General features: G+C 42.7%; 1 protein-coding gene across 1 annotated transcript; it reads left to right on the top strand.

Moving 5' to 3' along the window:
- Nucleotides 1–386: 386 nt before the first annotated feature.
- On the top strand, nt 387–21,271 carry scn1ba (sodium channel, voltage-gated, type I, beta a). The gene is made up of 7 exons (XM_075466345.1): nt 387–694; nt 1,225–1,325; nt 13,921–14,087; nt 17,203–17,443; nt 18,372–18,513; nt 19,318–19,389; nt 20,212–21,271. Exons 2-6 carry the CDS (start codon nt 1,274–1,276, stop codon nt 19,382–19,384), a joined length of 669 nt encoding a protein of 222 aa, XP_075322460.1. The 5' UTR covers nt 387–694; nt 1,225–1,273; the 3' UTR covers nt 19,385–19,389; nt 20,212–21,271.
- The last annotated feature ends 545 nt before the right edge of the window (nt 21,272–21,816 follow it).

The following is a 21,816-nucleotide window of genomic DNA, read 5'->3' as shown; positions in this document are numbered from 1 at the left end:
GCGCATCCACCGCAGATCAGCGCACTTTTTATCCCGTAATGACGCGCTGAGAGCGGCAGCGGTGCGCGCACTTTTGGCGTAACTTCTTGCGCGCGAACGGCGGCTGATTAAAGCGCACGTTTGGCCTGGATTCACCTGAGGAGGCATGATGTGGCTGTGAGTGGGAAAACAGAAGGAAGAACCTTCATGTGAGGCAATAACAACACAAACTGTCATTTCTTCCAAAGCCAGAGAGCGGCGGACCTCCCGCTGTGCAGCCGCCACACACCAACTCTCCTGCGGGCTCAGCTCAGGTCCAGCTCAGCCTCAGACTCCAGTCCCCCCCCCCCCCCCCCCCCCCCCTTTAAGTCTCATCCTTAACCAGTGACAGAGTCAGCCAGCGTGTGCCGGAGTGTGTAAATAGTTGAACAAAAGCTGAAACCGGAGCCGGTTCCTCCCCGGGGTAACTTTAGACCTGGTGCTGCCAGGCCGTCCAGGTGCCTCAGAGGACCCACCAAACTGCTTCCAGACCCGGCTTTATCAGCTGGGAACAACAGGAGGAGGAGGGCGGACCACACCCAGAGTCCGCAGCATCCGGACAGTCTCCTCCTCCTGCTCCTCTTCCTCAGTCACAGTCAGGACGAGTCAGAGCTCCGAGCTTTTCCTGCACAGAGGGAGCAGCTGCTGCAGATCTGTGCCGCCCGCCTCTGTTTGGGTTTGTTTGTGTGTTTGTGTCCCACTCTGAAGTGTGTTTGTTTGTTTGTTTGTTTGTTTGTTTGTGTGTTTGTGTCCCACTCTGAAGTGTGTTTGTTTGTTTGTTTGTTTGTTTGTGTGTTTGTGTCCCACTCTGAAGTGTGTTTGTTTGTGTGTTTGTGTCCCACTCTGAAGTGTGTTTGTTTGTTTGTTTGTTTGTTTGTGTGTTTGTGTCCCACTCTGAAGTGTGTTTGTTTGTTTGTTTGTGTGTTTGTGTCCCACTCTGAAGTGTGTTTGTTTGTTTGTTTGTGTGTTTGTGTCCCACTCTGAAGTGTGTTTGTTTGTTTGTTTGTTTGTGTGTTTGTGTCCCACTCTGAAGTGTGTTTGTTTGTTTGTTTGTGTGTTTGTGTCCCACTCTGAAGTGTGTTTGTTTGTTTGTTTGTTTGTTTGTTTGTTTGTGTGTTTGTGTCCCACTCTGAAGTGTGTTTGTTTGTTTGTTTGTTAGTGTGTTTGTGTCCCACTCTGAAGCGTGTTTGTTTGTTTGTTTGTTAGTGTGTTTGTGTTTGTCTCGCCGCTGTGAGACGCCGCCGCCGCCCTCAGGATGTCTGCAGCCCGCAGGCTGCTGCTGCCTCTGACCCTCCTGGTGCTTCAAGGTGAGTGGGCTGTGGCGACCCCTGGGCGTGCACGTGGGCCGCCGTGCACACGCATCAGTCGCTGTTGGTTGTGTGTGTGTGTGTGTGAGGCTGTTCTCGTGTCATTGTGCTGGATTTCCTGCTGAAAGCCCAGCTGTCGGGTTACTTTGCTGTTTCACAGTAATGAGACGAGGCCGTGTGACAGCTGGGAGGCAAACATGCTGACATGCACACTCCCACACAGCAGCTGTTCGTCCGGCCAAAAGTTCCTCTCTCAGTGTAACATGAAGGCCAGGGGGAGGTCGGGGAGGGTTAGAGGTGTTTGGAGAGGTTGTAGGAGCTCGTTCCACCGTTTGTGGAGCCACAGATGAGAACTTGTTTTGTGGGGGTGGGCGTACCGGACGGCCTTTCTGGGAGGAAAACGGTCCAGGAGGAGCATCAGAGTTCAAACAGCTGCTGCACTGGAAAAAATCTAAATCTTACCAAGTATATTTTTCTCATTGAGTATCTCATTACACTTAATATAAGACACAACTGCCTAACAAGTACCATTTCAGCCAGATATAGGGACTTGTTTGAAGACAATACATCTTGAATATCTTGTTAAGTGAAAAAGTCTTCAAAACAAATTGTTTTGAGTCACATATCACATGAAACAAGTTTTTTTGACATTTGAAGAGGTTTTTAAGCTAATTTCAAGATCACTTTTATCTCAAAAGTCCTAAATATCACATCTTATTTCAAGAAATCTTGACGAGCCGATTTTCACTAGTTCCACTGGCAGATTTTTTTGCTTATTTCAAGCAAAAACGTCTTTTATTTGTTGTTTTTCTTACTTATTTTTGGAGGGGCATTTATTCCAGTGTGCAAGGCAGGTTTATCTGTACAGCACAACTCAACAACAAAGCGATTCAAAGTGCTTTACAGAGACATTAAATCAGTAGAAATAAAAAGCATGATTTAAGTTTTAAACAAAAAAGAAATAAATAAGAACAATAGATAAAATCAGGAGTTAAAATGTGATTAAGCTTTGAAACTCCAGCTTCAGATTTGGAGCTTTATTCAAAAACAGCTGATAATAGGTGTGTCTCTAATAAACTGAGTGTTTCAGCTGATCTGAGGCTTTCTGGGAGTTTGTTCCAGACATGTGGAGCATAGAAGCTGAATGCAGCTCCTCCATGTCTGGTTCTGACTCTGGGAACTGATAGAAGACCGGATCCAGATGAGCTGAGGGGTCTGGAAGGTTCATACTGGGTCAGGAGGTCCCTGATGCATTCTGGTCCTGGACCATTCAGAGCTTTATAGACCAGCATCAGAATTTTAAAGTCTGTCCTCTGATGCTGCAGACCCAGAAGTCTCTCTGTGGGCAGCCGTTCTGCTCTTAGATCGTTAATTCTGCTCCGTCCTGGACCATCTTATTTCAGGAAAAAGCAACAAGATGTTCTGGTTTTTTAGGGAAATAAAACAGTCAGAAGCTAGAAAAGATTGTTGTTTTTGTCTGGCTCGTAGAAAGTTCCTTCAGCTCGTCCTGAAGCTTCTTCCCTGGTGTGTGGACCTGAGCATCATGTAGGGAAAACTACAAATAAAAGACGTTTTTGCTTGAAATAAGCAAAAAAATCTGCCAATGGAACTAGTGAAAATCGGCTTGTCAAGATTTCTTGAAATAAGATGTGATATTTAGGACTTTTGAGATAAAAGTGATCTTGAAATTAGCTTAAAAACCTCTTCAAATGTAAAAAAAAAAGCTTGTTTCATATGATATGAGACTCAAAAACAATTAGTTTTCAAGGCTTTTTCATTTAACAAGATTTTCAAGATGTATTGTATTAAAACAAGTCCCTATATCTGGCTGAAATAGCACTTGTTAGGCAGTTTTGTCTTATATTAAGTGTAAAAAGATATTTTGACTAGAAATGAGACAAATATACTTGGTAAGACTGTGATTTTTTCCAGTGTTCAGTTCTGTGGAAGTGTCACAAAAAGAGTTATTCGTCGTTTTTCAGTATCTAAAGGAGGCTGGAAGGCTTTGATTGTGGAGCAACAAGATCTCATGCAGCTGCAGTTTCACTGGAAAGACTCAAAATGAGTATAATTGCATCTTTTCTTTACTTGGTTCCCGACACTCGCAGCATAGTTCCACCTCTTCCAACAAGGCGACGTCCACTTTTCAAGCTTTGTTAACGTCCACGAGGCCACGACTCATATGAAATATGGTTGACTTTTGTGGATTAGCAACCAAGATACATTTAGGATTAAAATGAATGCATGGTTGGGCAGCCAGTTACTAAAATACAACTGATTTGTGTCATTTTAACAGTGTAAAAACGTGACAAATGGCATAAAAATGTTGTGCTACATGCACAAAGACGTGTGATGAGTCTGCACTGAAGGAGTGTTTTCCAGTGTCTCGCTGGCCTTCACATAGACCCTGTTGAAGGCTGTTGTGCATGCTTCTTCCGCCCCATCTGCAACATGCATTAACGGTGCAGACTCTAACCAAGCCTCCCACAGGAATACATTACTCCAGAAGCTGTTCGAGTTGTATAAGTGCTCTGAAAACCTCCAGAATGAAGGAACATTTCACTTTTATCACATCTCAAAAGGTGCCGTTTACTGACGTTTTTCTTCTTTTAAAGCTCAAAAACACCTTCGGCTGTCATAAATGTAGCCCAAACATCCTAATATATCCATTTTAAGTCAGTCTGTGTCTCCTAAAACCTTTAAAAGAAGCAACTTGAACACAGTTATGTGTTTTAATTAGGGCTGGGCGAGTTAACTCGTTAATTATTTAACGCTGATAAATATTTTATCGCCCATTAAAGCAGGTTTTATTTTGTAAAAGTCTGTTGCTCACAGGCTTTTATTTTGTAAAAGTCTGTTGCTCACAGGCTTTTATTTTGTAAAAGTCTGCTGCTGTCTGCTGTGGAACAGGAAAAGAAAGTAATCGGCGGATCCACCAAACATGGAGAAGGGTACGGAACTTTTACTCGGCCATTTTCATGTTAAAGTTCTTCCAGACGGCGGAGTCGACAGAACCAAAGTCATCTGTAAACACTGCCAAGTTGAATTGTCTTCTCAGCGTAGTAGTTCCAGTCTAAAATATCACTTAAAGGCAAAACACACAACTGATAGCAGCAAGTCATTCAAGGAAACAGACAGTGGAGCGAGGCTTCTACATAAAAACTACAGAAAGATGCTGATGTTAAAAGTGTGTTTGCACAACAAATGTTATGGCACTTTCATTCATATGGCAGCACATTTAAAATAAAGCTAAATGCTAAAGGCTATACACTACTTTTGGATTCATTTTTGGATTCTGCGTACAAATGAGATTAATCGTGATTAATCAGGGAAATCATGTGATTAATTAGATTAAACATTTAATCGTGGCCCAGCCCTAATTTTTAATCAAAGATTAAAAATGTAAAAAAAAAAGTGATGTGAGGCAACTTAACTGAGACGCAGATGTTGATAACTTGGCTGGTTTCTAATACGTCTCTCTCTGCTGTCGTCACTGTGATTTAAAGCAGAGAGAGAAAGCGACACAGCTCCAGCATTACGGGAAATGTTTCTAAAGATGCAAGAACAGAGGTCACGATGAGTGGGTGAGCAGCTGAGACGAGGAGGGAGAAATGTAAGAGGGTTTACGTAACTCGGCCTGGGACGAGTTTGGTTCAAGGCCCAGAAGGTTTCTGCATCTGGAAACAGTGAGGATGAAGAAATGAGGCCAGGCAGGAAATAAGGGCGAACAAAAGAAGCTTTCTGCTTTTATTCCCCACAGAACTGTGGAAAACATCCACAATACCACAGCTGAGTATCAACAAAGGATAGATAGATAGATAGATAGATAGATAGATAGATAGATAGATAGATAGATAGATAGATAGATAGATTCTTTATGCCCATCAGTTCTCCATCACACTGAGATGCACCTCCGAGTGTTGCAGAAGGCAGACTCGATCATAAATAGGAGAAAATAGGAGACCTTAAAGTAAACTAGAAAGAGCTGTTCCTGTGAAACAGCAGTGAGAATGCTTATGAGCTGAATGGGGATAGCTGACCATGCTAAAAAAAGCTGAAAATAGTTCAATTTTAGCTGTAAAAACTGTTGCTGAGGTATTGGTTGAAGGAATTTTTTATTTTTATGTACTACCAAACTTAACATTGGAGTTAGAGAATTTGAGAGGTTGATCTCGGTTCAAGGCTCATAGCTGAAATTCTGTAAATGTGAGCTCTTTAGTAGTTACATTGGCTGAAAGAGGACACATTTTCCTACATTTGAAGGTATAATCTGTTTCTCTAAGTTAAACTGTATGAAAGTTAGAGGAATTTTTTTGAAAAAAACTGAAAAATTTGAAACTTATCAGCACGCACTCAACTGTGTGCTCATTCATAAAAATCAAGACGGAGCAAAACGTTCATGTTTTTGAAACTGTCATATTTCAAAATTGGCTGAAGATTTGAAAAAGCTGAAACAGTTGGTAATAGCTGAATGTCTTGTGACCCATTTAGAGTTTGAATGGTGTCTGTAGCTGAAAGCATACAGAAGTATTTAGGTTGGAAAGAGGCAGATGATTTGGAAGAGCTGAAAGCAGTTTCCATTCATTTGAATGATGGGAAAATTTGAATAAAAGTTGAATATCTTAAAAAGTGTAAAAGTTAAAAACACCAAAAATGATAGCATGAATCTGCTGAAAGAGCTGAACGTTTTGATACCAAAATTGTAGAAATAGCTGAACGTATGCTGGGGGAATAATAATAATAAAGAGAAACAGGAACTCAATAGTGAGAATGCCTTTTTTTCTCACAATGAGCACAAACTTCTGCAAACATCCTGCGTCCAAAAAAGTGAGACCAAAGAAGCTTTGAGCTGAGTGAAACTGCCCTTAAAAGCAACTCTATTGTGAAATGAAGGCTAATGAAGCTCGTCTCCATGCAAGATATTTATCTAAGCACTTTTCCTGTTGGATTATTAGTCACATTTTCAGGACTAAACTGCAGATTTCCATGTAAAACAGCTGCAGATCGGATGGATACGAGCAATGAAAGATTCAAAAGTTGTCATCAAATGTTTTAAACCTTGTAAATGATTAGGAGAATAGAAAAATCCCCCGTTCTTTGGGGCCGGACGGCAGCTCCCAGGAATGCGTGCAGCACAGAGCCGCTTTGTGTCTGCAGCTGCATGATGGAGCCTTTCAGTCTGCAAATGGGTCGAGCATCGAGTTATGGTCAAAGCTGTTAGCAGGATGTCTGAAGCGCCGCACCACTGCCAGCCATTTGGCCCGACGTCCTCTCCATCACTCCACTCAGAAAGCTGGAAATTACAGCACGGATCGCTTTCAGCGGGGCGCTGAACTCAGATAATTACATCTGCTCCAGTGCTGCACTGCAGCGAGCCTGAACTTTGTTTTCTTAGAGCAGTTCTTTGAACAGATTTGAAAATGGCCCCTTTTCCCCATAAAAGCGTGTAAACGGCTGCATTTTCACCTGTTACCGGCTCATTTATTCTCACCGTTAAAGGGACAGTTCGCCTCTTCTGACATGAAGCTGTGTAACATCCCATATCAGCAGCATCATTTCTGAACATCTTCTTACCCCCTGCTGCGTCCTGTGAGCAGAGTTCCAGCCTCGTTTTGGTGTTGATGAAGGTAGTCCGGCTAGTTGGCTGGGGTTTAAAAAATAAAGCCTTTTGCTTCTCAAAAAAATATGGAAGCCTTTTTTCTGATCGTTTTCTCGAGATAACGACTTAATGTACCGATGGTTTTCGAGGCCACTTTTTCTCCCCAGTCCGCCCCTGTTTATATGTGTTTATATGTGTTTATATGTGTTTATGTATTTCTGGCAAAGGTTTTTACCCATTTTTACCCCCATTTTATTTAAAACTGAATAAAGTAGCCGGAGACGGCCGGCTGGACTGCAGCTCAGCAGGCGTTTGCACCTCAGTGATCCTGCTGATGTTGTCGACTTCATCAGTGACCGGCTGAGGGGACCAGGCCGTCTCCATGGTTACCAAATGATGCACCAGAGGTGCCGTTATCGTTTTCTCGAGATAACGATCATTGTTTTGCTTGTCACACCAGCGAGATTTGCTTTGTGCATTTCCACAGCAGAATTGTTTCACAAATGCTCCCATGTTTGATCCATAGGCGACTTTATTCAGCCACCTAGCGACGGCCGCGCCTGTTACGCTGTTTGCTGCTCGGTCAGCACTTCGGTCTGCACAGCAGGCAGTGATACGAAGGGAGAGAAAATAGGGCCAAGCGATTGTGAGGTCTGACTTTTTCCTGGAGAACAATTTTGTGATGCAAATGTATTACTCTGTTGAACGCATATTGTTTTGAGAAGCAAAACGCTTTATTTTTTAAACCCCAGCCAACTAGCCGGACTACCTTCATCAACACCAAAACCAGGCGCGTCATTTCCGCCGGGGGCGGTGGGGACGCGTCCCCGGCACTTTGTCTGACGAGCAGATTTGTCCCCACCACTTTCAAAAAGTAGAGAAAGTGCAAACGCCGCTTTTTCTAAAAACTATCATTTTATATCATGGCATTCTCCTAACCAAAGACTATTTGATCCGCTCTGCTTTCACTCTCCTTGTATGAATGCGCTTGCGATCAGCCCCCATTGCTGAATAGCAACTATGTTGAATCCGCTCCGCTCCCACCAGGCACGGACTGAGCAGTCACGGTCGCTCATCACGCTCCCTCGTCACCCTAAAGAGTTCCTTCTTACTGACGTTTCAACCGCACCTTTTCGCTATATATACCACTGAAATCGCTACACGTTACACACTGACGGTGGGACCTTGATGATGTGTTTTATTATGGTTCATTTACATTACACTATTTTATTTTATCTGAATATATCTTCGTACGATATCTATCTATATTTTGTATGTGTTTGAGACAACTGGAGTAAAGCGCTGCCTTGTGGGAATTTCATTTACCGGCTCCCGCCAAAAAAAATAAATTGAACGTAGAAGATTCAACATTCTGTAGCTTGTTGGTCAAAGTAAGAGATAAACGGGGACGGTAGATGTCGCGGATGGATTACTTGCAACAATTTAAAAAACATGAATCGAGGACCAGGAGGAGGTATTAAACGACAGAAGGGGGAGCGGAGAAAAAGAGGGACAAATTGAACAGATTTGTCTCTGCAATCGCCAAGAAATGCGTTCACAATGGGATAGCAACTACACAAATATGGATATTAACAAGATGTGTTGCACAGACGCTACGAACAAGACAAGGTAGGGGCCGAAGGATTTCCACTAATCATTGTGTCCGCCGTGGCACTATTTTTTTTTATATTTCATCTCATCTCCTTCACGTAGGGTCTGTCTGTATTGTCACACTTTTCTAAATCAGTGTGTAGCCTACTGTCATAAGCTAGTCTGTGGCTAGTCTGGCTAACCTAAAGAGTAATACAAGGCACACTTTTCACGATGTGTAAACCTGTTTAGCTTGTGGTAACTGCCTGGTAATCTATGGCAGGGCTGTTGTAGTTGTTCTTATTCCTATCTTCATGACTTGGTAATGGGTTCTCGATTTAACGGCTTGTCTAGCTGACAATTTTACAGTATCTCCATGTTGCTTTGTATTTAGATCTGGACTGGTTAGCATAGAAGTTGGACTACCATAACTGTCTTGTCATGAAGTATTAGCTGGGTCTCTCGAGTGGACAGCGATCTAAAGAAGGGACTTTTGCATATAAACACAGGGTGCAGGAGCGAAGTGGACATCAAAAACTAGTGGACGATTGTGTGTGTGTGTGTGTGTGTGTGTGTGCGTGTGTGTGTGTGTGTGTCTGTGCGTGCGTGCAGGCAAGTTTGATGCCCGGTGCCTGTTTTTTCTAGTTTGAAGCTTAATTTCGGTTTCTGAAACTTGAGTTTTGGATGTTGATGTGGTGCGCTGTCACCAATGTTTCTATTGAAGGTGCGCGTCACCATTTTTCTATATGTCTATGTGTTGCAAGTAATTACTACTGCGAATCGCCTCATCATTCCATCTTCTTTGCCTATTTATGCTTACAGTATGCGTCATGTGATGAAGTGTGTGTGTGTGTGTGTGTGTGTGTGTGTGTGTGTGTGTGTGTGTGTGCGTGTGTGTGTGTGGCAAATGCTGGTCAACGGGGCCGCTTGTGGTTGCAAAATGCCAGGGCCGTTTTTTTACCCTAGTCCGTCACTGGCTCCCACACACTGCGCTTGCGGTCTGCAGTCTGTTACAGTGTAAAGGCGGTAGCATGGTTGATGCGTTGCTCACGGCGGTGGCGGCCCGTGACGTCAAAATGGCGTTTCAGGCCTGGCGCTTCCCTTGAAAAGACGGCGCAGCGCGTTGTCGTGCACCAGTAGATTTTTGTAACTTGGCGGCGCCGAGCACAACGAACCGGATGGACCGATGTGAGACCGGCTCAGTGAGGAGGTGCGTTTGTACAGGCAGCTGTACGAAACTGCAGTGAAACAGCACAGGGAGCACGTAAACTCCCAAAACTGGTGCACAGAGATGGGCAGAACTTTGGGGAAAGAGGGAGAGTTCTGTAAGAATGTGTGGAAGAAGCTACGGGACAGATACGTGAAGGCAAAGAAGAGGGCAGAGACTCCAAGTGGTGATGCCGGGGGCTTCAAACCTTCACCTCTATTAACTGAATTAAAAACTTAAAATGATCCGAATACTGCAGCAGCATCATTAATGACAGTGTTCCTGCTCTTGACAGCGGCATTGTTTTCTTCTCCACTTTCCTGGTTGTAGAGTAGCGGTAACCTTCACATAGCAGCGCCACCTCTGTGACGGAGAAAAATTGCAACTACTGGCGCATCGACTTGCGCTGCTTGCGCCACTATACATGGCGGGCACGAAATCGTGACGTCATCAACACCGCTCGCGCTAGCAGACGCGGCAACCATGCTAGAGCCTTAACGAGCGATGAAAGACGTCGCTGGTGTTGCAGGTGAAGATTCGTCAGTGTTTATGATGCATATCAGGCGAGATAGACAATGAATGAAAACTTATTTCACAGAGGGGTTGCTGCTCGTTCACTCTTGCCCGTCGTTTCATAGCCTGGCAATGTTCGAAAACTTTGTCAGGGCGAGGGCTGTTTGAAGCCAGGCTACGTCTCCTGATGCGCTCTTGCTTGGTCGAGGTTTGTCTGAGATTTGTTGGTGTGTCGAGGGCTGTGCATTAACCGAACAGGATGTTTCCGACGGCCTAAACAAGACCGCGCAGATGGCTTTTAACTTTTAATATGGGGACAATATCGCGTCAATACGCATCATCTAATGCAATGCCTATTATTTATCATGAAACCTCAATTCGGAAGTAATGGGCCTAGCTTGTAATTGTCCCCAGCACTTCTGAAATCAAACTGACGCCCATGACCAAAACGAGGCTGGAACTCTGCTCACAGGACGCAGCAGGGGGTAAGAAAATGTTCATAAATGATGTTGCTAATATGGGATGTTATACAGCTTCATGTCAAAAGAGGCGAACTATCCCTTTAACGGTGCTGCTGGAGCGTCTGCTGAGAACCGATGAGATTATCTGAGTTTATGGAAATATTACACGTCAGAATTTGACCTTTTTTGACGGCTTGAGATGTTGAACGTGACGTTTGTTTGTGGACCAGAGGAAGGAGAAGGTTAAATGTTTCAGAATTGAAGAAATAAAGAAGGCGGGAAGAGAAATAAGTGAAGAAGAACAGGGTCCTGCCTGTGTCTGCCGGTCTCTCGGTGTCGGGGGGGAAATGTCAGGGCTGCTTGGCATTTCCCCGGGTTGTGAACGTCCACAACACGTCAGTGTGTTTGGTAACAGAAGCTGGGAAAGCCTCTCTGTCCGGTCCTTTATCCCGTATCCTCCTGCTGCCGCTCCGCCCTGCAGCCACTTCAGTAAGTAATCTGCGCTGCTTGGTGTCCTCTGGAGCTCCAGAGGATGGCCTTTTGTGCAGCTGAAGCAGGGCTTTGTGCCTCCTGAGGCCTCCGGGGTAAACAGCGGCTGATGTGAGGGATTAACCAGCCGGCACCCTATCAGGGAGAAATAAAGCCCTAATCTGCTGTTTCTGTTGCGTAATCCTGAGCCTCAGTCTGCAGATTGCACGGCGGTTTGGCGGCTCGGACTGTGTTTACGCTGCGTTTCGTCTCTCTTCGCTCTGTCCTTCTCTGCAGCATCTCTGCTCACCTTCCATAATCTGAGTCACTCTGTCCTGGGTTTCCATCTGCGTCCGTTCTCTCTTTGCTGCAAACAAACTGCTCTTTTCCACCATTTCCTGTCTGTGCTGGTTTTAATGTGTCTCCTCTGTCTGTATTCCAGGTCTCTCCTGCTTTTCCCTTCTGTGTCCGTCGGCCTTATTCTGTTGGGCCACATAAGCACTGAAAAGTGTCTGAAACTTTGAGTTTTAAAGCGTTCATTCAAAGATACGACGCTGAAGAGTTCGGTTCTTTTTAATTGAGTGTTTTCTCATCGTTTCCCCTGGAAAAAATCAGTTAAATGATCATCTTTAACTGTGGTGTTTGCCTTTTCCTTCATCCCACAGACTGTGTGGCTGTAATTCGGATCAAACTGAGAGGTTCGGATGTGTTTACAGGAATGTTATCAGCACATTACCTGTTGGAATGTGTGTTTTTTTAGGGCTGGGCAACGATTAAAATGTTTAATCTAATTAATCGCATGATTTCCCTGATTAATCACGATTAATCGCATTTGTACACAAAATCCAAGAATGAATCTAAAAGTAGTGTATAGCTTTTAGCATTTAGCTTTATTTTAAATGTGCTGCCATATGAATGAAAGTGCCATAACATTTGTTGTGCAAACACACTTTTAACATCAGCATCTTTCTGTAGTTTTTATGTAGAAGCCTCGCTCCACTGTCTGTTTCCTTGAATGACTTGCTGCTATCAGTTGTGTGTTTTGCCTTTAAGTGATATTTTAGACTGGAACTACTACGCTGAGAAGACAATTCAACTTGGCAGTGTTTACAGATGACTTTGGTTCTGTCGACTCCGCCGTCTGGAAGAACTTTAAAATGAAAATGGCCGAGTAAAAGTTCCGTACCCTTCTCCATGTTTGATGGATCCGCCGATTACTTTCTTTTCCTGTTCCACAGCAGACAGCAGCAGACTTTTACAAAATAAAAGCCTGTGAGCAACAGACTTTTACAAAATAAAAGCCTGTGAGCAACAGACTTTTACAAAATAAAAGCCTGTGAGAAACAGACTTTTACAGAATAAAAGCCTGTGAGCAACAGACTTTTACAATAATAAAAGCCTGTGAGCAACAGACTTTTACAAAATAAAAGCCTGTGAGCAACAGACTTTTACAAAATAAAAGCCTGTGAGCAACAGACTTTTACAAAATAAAAGCCTGTGAGCAACAGACTTTTACAAAATAAAAGCCTGTGAGAAACAGACTTTTACAGAATAAAAGCCTGTGAGCAACAGACTTTTACAAAATAAAAGCCTGTGAGCAGCAGACTTTTACAAAATAAAAGCCTGTGAGCAACAGACTTTTACAATAATAAAAGCCTGTGAGCAACAGACTTTTACAAAATAAAAGCCTGTGAGCAACAGACTTTTACAATAATGAAATAAATAAATAAAAACTGCGTTAATGCGCGATAAAATTTTCATCGCCCAGCCCTAGTTTTTTTTACAAGCATTTGGTCGGCTGGAGGTTTCTTTGACCCCTCGTCTGGGTTCAGATGTTCTTGGCTCCGGGTTTAGATGCATGCTTGCATATATATATTTATATATATTTTTAAGCTCTGATGGAGGTGGCGCCGCCTTATCTTTGTGAAGTCTTACATTGTGTTCTTAATACTTTCTTCTCCTCCTTTTCCCCTTTTCTCTCTGCAGTGCATCAGCCAGCATCTGGCCTCCTCTGTCCTGCTTCCTTTGCTTTCTGTACTGATGCTAACCTTTTCTTTCCCCTCATTATTCCATCCGTATTCTCCCCCTTTTCCATCCGTCCGCAGTCTGCTGGCATTAAATGGGTTCTTATCAGAGCTGTTTTTATGTGAATCTCAACCAAACTGTAACGATGTGGAAGCGTTGGTCTGATCGGCGCTGTGCGTTTCCTGTCCTCTCCCCCTCATTCCCCTCCCTCCATCTTACGATTCGAAACAAAAGCTTTCCCAGAGGTGAAAGTTGAGAGTAGCGCCTCAGAGGCTGAGAGCGATGCTGAGGCCTCAGAGGAAACTGCAGTGAGAGGCAGAAACTTTGGGAGTCACAGGTGTGTTGCTCCTGGCCGATGACGAGTGTGTGTCATGATAAAGATTTGGCATATATAGACTCACGCTTCTATATATGCTGTTAGCTCAGTTAGCTGTTAGCTCAATTGGCTGTTAGCTCAGTTAGCTTCTGATAGACTCGCTCACCGCAGCCTCTTTATTTCCCCTCAGTTTCACACGCTGAAAAGAAAACTGCAGCCCAACCCAAACCCAAATGATTCGAATAAACAAGTAAAGAGACGAGAGGAAATAAAAACAAAGCAAGAATAAGGCCTTTAAATAAAAAAACACGCATGCAAAGAGCGTTAGCAGCAAGCACGCAAGAAGTTAGAGAAGCTAACCAGGCAGAGAGCAGCGATCCGCCGGCTTTGTGACTGAGCTGTGCTTCACTCCGCAGGGCGTCTGTGCCGCGGCGCCTGCGTGGAGGTGGACTCAGAAACCGAGGCTGTGGTCAACGACGGCTTCAAACTGGGCTGCATCTCCTGCAAGATGAGGGCCGAGGTGCGCGCCCAGGCCGCCGTCAGCTGGTACTTCAAGGCTTCCAACGAGAGCGAGTTTTCTTACGTAAGTGGTAATCAGACACGTGACGAAGTTTCAAACTGTAGCACTCTGAGCTACTCTGAGGTCTGCAGGCAGGCTGCCAACACAGGAATGAGCTTGACTTTAAAGATAGTAGTTTGTTAGTATTAATGCTACTAAGCTTATCAAATGTATTATTCAAAATCCAGCTCTTGAGGCGAAATACGGAGGCATCAAAAACAGAAATTAGAGTTCTGTTTCTGTTAAGAGATTATGGGGATATCCATAGGAATGAATGGGAATCTGGTTCACTCACATCTGAACAAACATGTGTGGAAATGAGGCCTTGTTCCTGAAAATTTGATCATCAGTTTTGGTCCACAAGACCATAACCTCATCAGCATAAATCATTAGCATAAATCTGAGCTGCTGCATTTAAATTTTCCTCTTCACAAAATCATTCAAAATGATTTCCTTCATGTCATCGTTCAGTTGGCAGCCTGAGTCGTGCAAATTCTGGTACAGTTAGCAAATAAACAAATAAGGTACACAGAAAAGTGTCACGTTTGTGTCATAGTAGACGCTTTTACATCCAATTAGTGGCGGGAACTAAACAGAAAAACAATGAAATCCTGTTTGAGGGTCACGGTTGAAACTAAAGTCTAAAGATTTTACTGAGCTAAATAAGTTGTAAAGGACACAAGTGCAGAACAGCAAGCTGGAGGCAGATGGACGAGAACTTAAGGACTAACGAACCAAAGACTGGACAGCGAGAAAGTGGCAGACACGACGACGAGGGTCTGACAAAGAACAACTGAAAACCAGGAAGTGTGGTATCTGGTAACAGGTGTGAACAGAGACAGGAAGTAAAGCAAATATAAGACAAAATGAAACAGGAAGTAAAGCAAAGTTAGGACAAAATAAAACAGGAAGTAAAGCAAAGATAAGACAAAATGAAACAGGAAGTAAAGCAAAGATAGGACAAAATGAAACAGGAAGTAAAGCAAATATAAGAAAAAATAAAACAGGAAGTAAAGCAAAGATAGGACAAAATGAAACAGGAAGTAAAGCAAATATAAGACAAAATAAAACAGGAAGTAAAGCAAAGATAAGACTAAATAAAACAGCAAGTAAAGCAAAGATGAGACAAAATAAAACAGGAAGTAAAGCAAAGATGAGACAAAATAAAACAGGAAGTAAAGCAAAGATAAGACAAAGATAAGACAAAATAAAACAGGAAGTGTGGTATCTGGTAACAGGTGTGAACAGAGACAGGAAGTAAAGCAAATATAAGACAAAATGAAACAGGAAGTAAAGCAAAGATAGGACAAAATAAAACAGGAAGTAAAGCAAAGATAAGACAAAATAAAACAGGAAGTAAAGCAAAGATAGGACAAAATAAAACAGGAAGTAAAGCAAAGATAAGACAAAGATAAGACAAAATAAAACAGGAAGTAAAGCAAATATAAGACAAAATAAAACAGGAAGTAAAGCAAAGATAAGACTAAATAAAACTGCAAGTAAAGCAAAGATGAGACAAAATAAAACAGGAAGTAAAGCAAAGATGAGACAAAATAAAACAGGAAGTAAAGCAAAGATAAGACAAAGATAAGACAAAATAAAACAGGAAGTGTGGTATCTGGTAACAGGTGTGAACAGAGACAGGAAGTAAAGCAAATATAAGACAAAATGAAACAGGAAGTAAAGCAAAGATAGGACAAAATAAAACAGGAAGTAAAGCAAAGATAAGACAAAATAAAACAGGAAGTAAAGCAAAGATAGGACAAAATAAAACAGGAAGTAAAGCAAAGATAAGACAAAGATAAGACAAAATAAAACAGGAAGTAAAGCAAAGATAAGACAAAGATAAGACAAAATAAAACAGGAAGTAAAGCAAAGATAAGACAAAATAAAACAGGAAGTAAAGCAAATATAAGACAAAATGAAACAGGAAGTAACATTAACTAAAGTCACAGAGGGAATCCAGGTAACTGACTACAACATGAACCAGAATCTAACACAGGACTGAAGCGGCTGAACCCAGACGTTAGACGGCTCCAACAGAAACAGTGGCTGTAATGCAGTTTCAGGGATCGAACCTTCATCCAAACAAAGAGTTTCCTAATAAATAAACATCTTGTCCTTTAAATGCTGCCGTTTCCTCTCTGTAATTCCCTCTTTCCTCCTGTGGGAAGCAGACATGATGAATTTATCATGAGAGTCTTGCATTTTTCATGGCGGGTTGCTTTCCTCTCATCCACTCAGCCCCAAAGAGGCCATTACACCACATATCCACGAGCAGGTAGATGCAATTATCCCTCAGTGGCACTTTAGATTCAGTGTCCACTGATTCTGCAGGAGGTGCAGCTCGGTCCATGCAGATATCTGCAGATGTCTGCCGCTTCGTGCAGACTCGAGGATCTGTTTCACAGATTTATTTATTCACACGTTCACATGAAAACTGTTAAAGCGATCAAAGCTGACGATGAGTAAAGATGCAGCCGGCTGTGGCGGAGGTGAAAGGTCGTGGTTGAGTCAGATGGGCTGTGTTTGAAACCGCATACTGCATATTGCATACTGCATACTACATACTACATACTACATACTGCATACTACATACTACATACTGCATACTTCCATACTACATACTACATACTGCATACTCATCGATCAGACAGTATGCAGAGCGTTTACCCACGATGCATTTCGCTCCTGCCTGAGCCGAAATCAGCCGGCCTGAAGCTGATTTCTCTTAAACTCTAAACTCTGTAAACTTTAGCAACATTTGAAACATTATTTCAAATGTTGGGAAAGCCATTACGATACAATTGGTGCTTTTGTTTTGAAAACAGGAAGTGAACCTACCCTCGTTGCAGCTAGCTTGAAACTGCCGTTTTGACAGGAAATGACGATCGGCGACGTCACGTTACGTTGCATCTTGGGTAGTTTGAGTATGAGTAGTAACCTCATGATGCATACCCAACATTTCGGAGAATCTAGTATGCATCCGGGAAGTTCTCGCTTAGTCAAACTGGCATACTAACTCAAACAGTTAGTATGAGTAGTAGGAGAAGTATGCGGTTTGGAACACAGCCACTGTTTATGGGGGGTGTTTGCTGAGCCGTCTCAGAGCACGTGTCCGTTCTGCTTCCTTTTCCAGCTGTACATCTACGACAACCTGGTGGGGGAAATCAAGGACTGGCGCTTCTACGAACGCGTGCTCTGGAGAGGCAGCAATAAGACCACCGACCTGCAGGACGGCTCCATCTACATCCTCAACGTGACCTACGATGACATGGGAACCTACCACTGCGTCTTCGACCGCACCCTCCTGTACGCCAACAACTACGAGTACCAAATCAACACCACCAAGATCATCAACCTCAACGTGGTGCCACGATGTAAGCAGGGGGGGGGGGGGGGGGGGGGGGGGGGGGGGGGGGGGCGGGGTTCATCAGACTTTATTAACCAGGAACATCACTCACTCACAGGCAGAATCATGCAAAAAAAGTTTCAGTTTTAGGGTTTTATGCATCAGGAAATAATCTGCTATGAGGAGCAGGTCTGAGAATTTACAACCTCAGATAAACAACTCTGAGACTAAGGCTGTGTTCCAAACCGCATACTTCTCCTACTACTCATACTAACTTTTTGAGTTAGTATGCAAGTTTGAGTAAGTGAGAAGTTCCCGGATGCATACTAGATTCTCCGAAATGTTGGGTATGCATCATGAGGTTACTACTCATACTCAAACTACCCAAGATGCAACGTAACGTGACGTCACCGATCGTCATTTCCTGTCAAAACGGCAGTTTCAAGCTAGCTACAACGAGGGTAGGTTCACTTCCTGCTTTGAAAACAAAAGCACCAATTGTATGGTAATGGCTTTCCCTATGATAAAAGGCAACGGGTATTTTATTTTGTGAAAATAACCGGAAGTGCGTTGCTCACTGCGGCTAGCTTTAGTAGCGCCGAATTCGTGGGAACAAAATTGTAAACAGCCGGTATTTTGTCAGGTTTTCAACACATTGGGGATCTAAACGACTACTTTCTCACCTGAAAATGTTTCAAATGTTGCTAAAGTTTACAGAGTTTAGAGCTTAAGAGAAATCAGCTTCAGGCCGGCTAATTTTGGCTCGGGCAGGAGCGAAATGCATTGTGGGTAAACGCTCTGCATCGATCAGACAGGTTAGGTCAGAGTTAAGTGGCTTAATGAAAAAAATAATGGACTGAAAATAAGGGAAAAAAGCAGAAAATGTCCAAAGAAAAGACTTTTCTCTCAAGTCTGAAGTTGTGAATCTGAGCTCCTCTGCTTCTGTGTTCCTGCAGACACCAGAGGGATAGCGTCCATCTTGTCCGAGGTGATGATGTACGTCTCCATCATCGGGCTGCAGTTCTGGCTGGTGGTCGAGATGATTTACTGCTACAGGAAGATCTCTGCAGCCGGAGAGGAAGCTCTCAGGGAGAGCGCGTGAGTAGCTCCGGCCTCTTCCTCACGCCCAGATGCTGCCGGGCCAAACGTCCAAATGTCCAAACGTCCCGGCCTCCAAATCAAATTTATTTGTAGCACATTTCATGTACAAACAATTCAAAGTGCTTCACATAAATTAAAAGCATTGCAGCAGGGAGTGGAAGAAGCATTAAAAATACATAAAAGAATATAAAGATAAACAAATAAAGTAATCTAAATGATTAAAAACAAGCAACAGTCCAGATAAGTTCAAAGATATCGTGCAGATTTCATGCATAGACACATGAGAACAGAAATGTTTTTAACCTGGATTTAAAAATGTCTCCATTTGGTGAAAGTTTAATCTCCAGTGGCAGTTTGTTCCACTTGTTTGCAGCATAACAGCTAAATGCTGCTTCTCCATGTTTAGTCTGGACTCTGGACTGGACCAGCTGACCTGAGTCCTTGGATCTAAGAGCTCTGCTGGCTTTATATTCTCTGAACAGATCACAGATTGTAAACCATCAGCAGGCTTTTAAAATCTATTCTGTGACTGACTGGAAGCCAGAGTAAAGATTTTAAAGCTGCTGTGATGTGTTCAGATCTCTTAGTCCGGGTTAAAGCTCCAGCAGCAGCGTTCTGGATGAGCTGCAGATGTTTAATGCTCTTTGTGGGAAGTCCAGTTAAAAGAGCGTTACAGTGATGGAGTCTGCTGGAGATGAATGCATGGATGAGTTTCTCCTGGAAACCTTTAATTCTGCTGATGTTTCTGAGATGGTAAAAAGCTGAAGAATAACCTCCTTTTCCCCTCTCTTTCTCCCGCAGGGCCGAGTATTTAGCCATCGCGTCGGAAAGCAAAGAAAACTGTGCGGAGGAACCAGTGGCAGAATAACCCGGGTACGTCAGCTCCTGCGTTCTTTCATTTCAAGCTAAACTCAGCTGCTGTTTCCAGCTTCTGCTTTATTCCCACACATCTTTATCTAATCAAATCAAGTTTATTTGTAGCACATTTCATGTCCAAAACAGTTCAAAGTGCTTCACCTAAAATAAAAGCATTGCAGCAGGGAGTGGAAGAAGCATTAAAAATACATAAAAGAATATAAAGAGAAACAAATAAAATAATTTAAATGAATTTAAAAACAAGCAACAGTCCAGATAAGTTCAAAGATATCGTGCAGATTTCTCTACACAAACTCCTGCTCTTCTTCTGATGTTCTGAGGAAACTCTTTCTCCATGCAACAACCACAGATCAGACATTTTGTGCATTTTTTTAGGCTTCAAACGCTGCTCAGCATTTTTAAAATGTTTTTTAAATTGTTTTTTTAAATTCTTAGATTGTTTTTAAAGTGTTTATAAATTTATAATTGTATAAACATTTGTATTGCTTTATTATGTCTGCTACTGGATGCTTGAATTTCCTTCGGGATCAATAAAGTATCTATCCATCTATCTATCTATCTATCTATCCATCCATCCAACTTTTTGATATCCGATAAATGAACAGAAATGTTTGGTAAAGTCTGACCAACATCGGTCACGTTGGCGCCCTCTTGTGGAGGTTTTTAACTCGGCTCAGTTTGAGAGTTTTAGCCTCAAATGAACCAAATTATTCAGCCACAGCTGGAGCCCTTCATCCGTCACACTCATCCCTTTGTGCCTTCAACACTTTAGCACACGACCAACCTCTGAAAGGGTTTTTCTTTTTTAAAAAACTTCAGGTGGAGGAAGAATTCAAGGCGGCTTCCTTGAGGACTTCCACCTCCACCTCTTCCTCCCGTCCCCTCGTGGTTGCCCACCTCTCCTCGTGGATCCCAGAGAGGAGGCACGTGGTCACAGAAAGGGTTTCTGTGCGACTCTGTAGGACTTCCACAGGCCGGAGGAGGACGGCCGAGCTGTAAATAAGAGAAGACGCCTGCGCAGATCATACCTGAACACATGTACTAAAGGGCCATGCTGTATATTCCCTGTTTGCATGCTAACAAACGACTGACAACATCGCTTTCTAACAATCGGTTTGATGGCGTTTATCCTGATAAAACAAAGAAAGTAAACTAAAAGTTTAGGAACGGACTCATTTTACTCTTTAACACTACAGAGACTGAAGTTTACTGCTTATTTTTATGCTGTTGGGACTAAAAACTGCAGAAAAAAACAGCCCGAAAGGTTTAATCTGCTGCTTAATATGTCACTACGATGCTGACAAATATTTTATTTCTGCTGATTTTCATTTAAATCTCACTGAAAAAGGCTCCGAGGAGCTCACCAACATCCTTTCATCCTATCAAAGAGTCAATCCGTCAGCGACGGAAGAACAATTCAAATAGATTTAAAGTGGCAAAATACTGGAGAAAAGTGTCACCATTAGAGTGATTCTGTCATAAATACAGAAACGTGTGAGAAAAACATTCGACTGCACAGAGCTTTAACCTCTGAAATAAGTCGGGTTCTTTCAATGTTTAAAGGTTTGACTTCAGGAGATGAGAACAGAAGAGTTCCACCAGCTCAAACTAATAGCAGGAAGGAGGGAAACCCGTTAGTCATTTAAAATGTGTTGTTGATGCTTTAAGACTGAAGCTGGAAAAAGAAACGCGTTTCTGTTGTTTTAACAGGAAGCTCGAGATGTGTTTCAGCTTTAAGTGTGATTTCCTGCAAGAAGTGAGAAGTCGCCCCACAAAAAGCAGCTTTTTTAAAATAAAAGCGTCACAAATATATGACCTGCTGCCGAGTTTTTCAACAGTGGAAACTTTTACTCAGATGTCTCCAATAATAGCTGTAATCTCACCGGCTCGTTCTAAAGGCCTGAAAAAGCAGGTGAGCTCCTACAGGCTCCTGCTCCAGTCTTTGCACCAGTTCCTTACATTCTGAGAGTTAAAGGGACAGTTCGCCTCTTTTGACATGAAGCTGTATGACATCCCATATCAGCAACATCATTTATGAACATCTTCTTACCCCCTGCTGCGTCCTGTGAGCAGAGTTCCAGCCTCGTTTTGGTGTTGATGAAGGTAGTCCGGCTATTTGGCTGGGGTTTAAAAAATAAAGCGTTTTGCTTCTCAAAACAATATGCGTTCAACAGAGTAATACATTGCACGGTCTACACAGCAGGCAGTGATACGAAGGGAGAGAAAATAGGGCCAAGAGATTGTGAGGTCTGACTTTTTCCTGGAGAACGGTTTTGAGATGCAAATGTAAATGTATTTTATTTCTGCAGCCCTTTCCAAACAATCATTACGATGTACCAAAGTGCTTTACAGCAGGTAAGAAATAAAGTGAAGAATAAGTAAAAACAAATAAAATTAAAAAAAATGATAAAAAAAAAACAATAA

Source organism: Odontesthes bonariensis, chromosome 5, assembly GCF_027942865.1.
Source record: "Odontesthes bonariensis isolate fOdoBon6 chromosome 5, fOdoBon6.hap1, whole genome shotgun sequence".
Lineage (NCBI taxonomy): Eukaryota > Metazoa > Chordata > Actinopteri > Atheriniformes > Atherinopsidae > Odontesthes > Odontesthes bonariensis.
The sequence above is the reverse complement of the archived record's forward strand: the minus strand, read 5'-3'. Positions and strand labels throughout refer to the sequence as shown.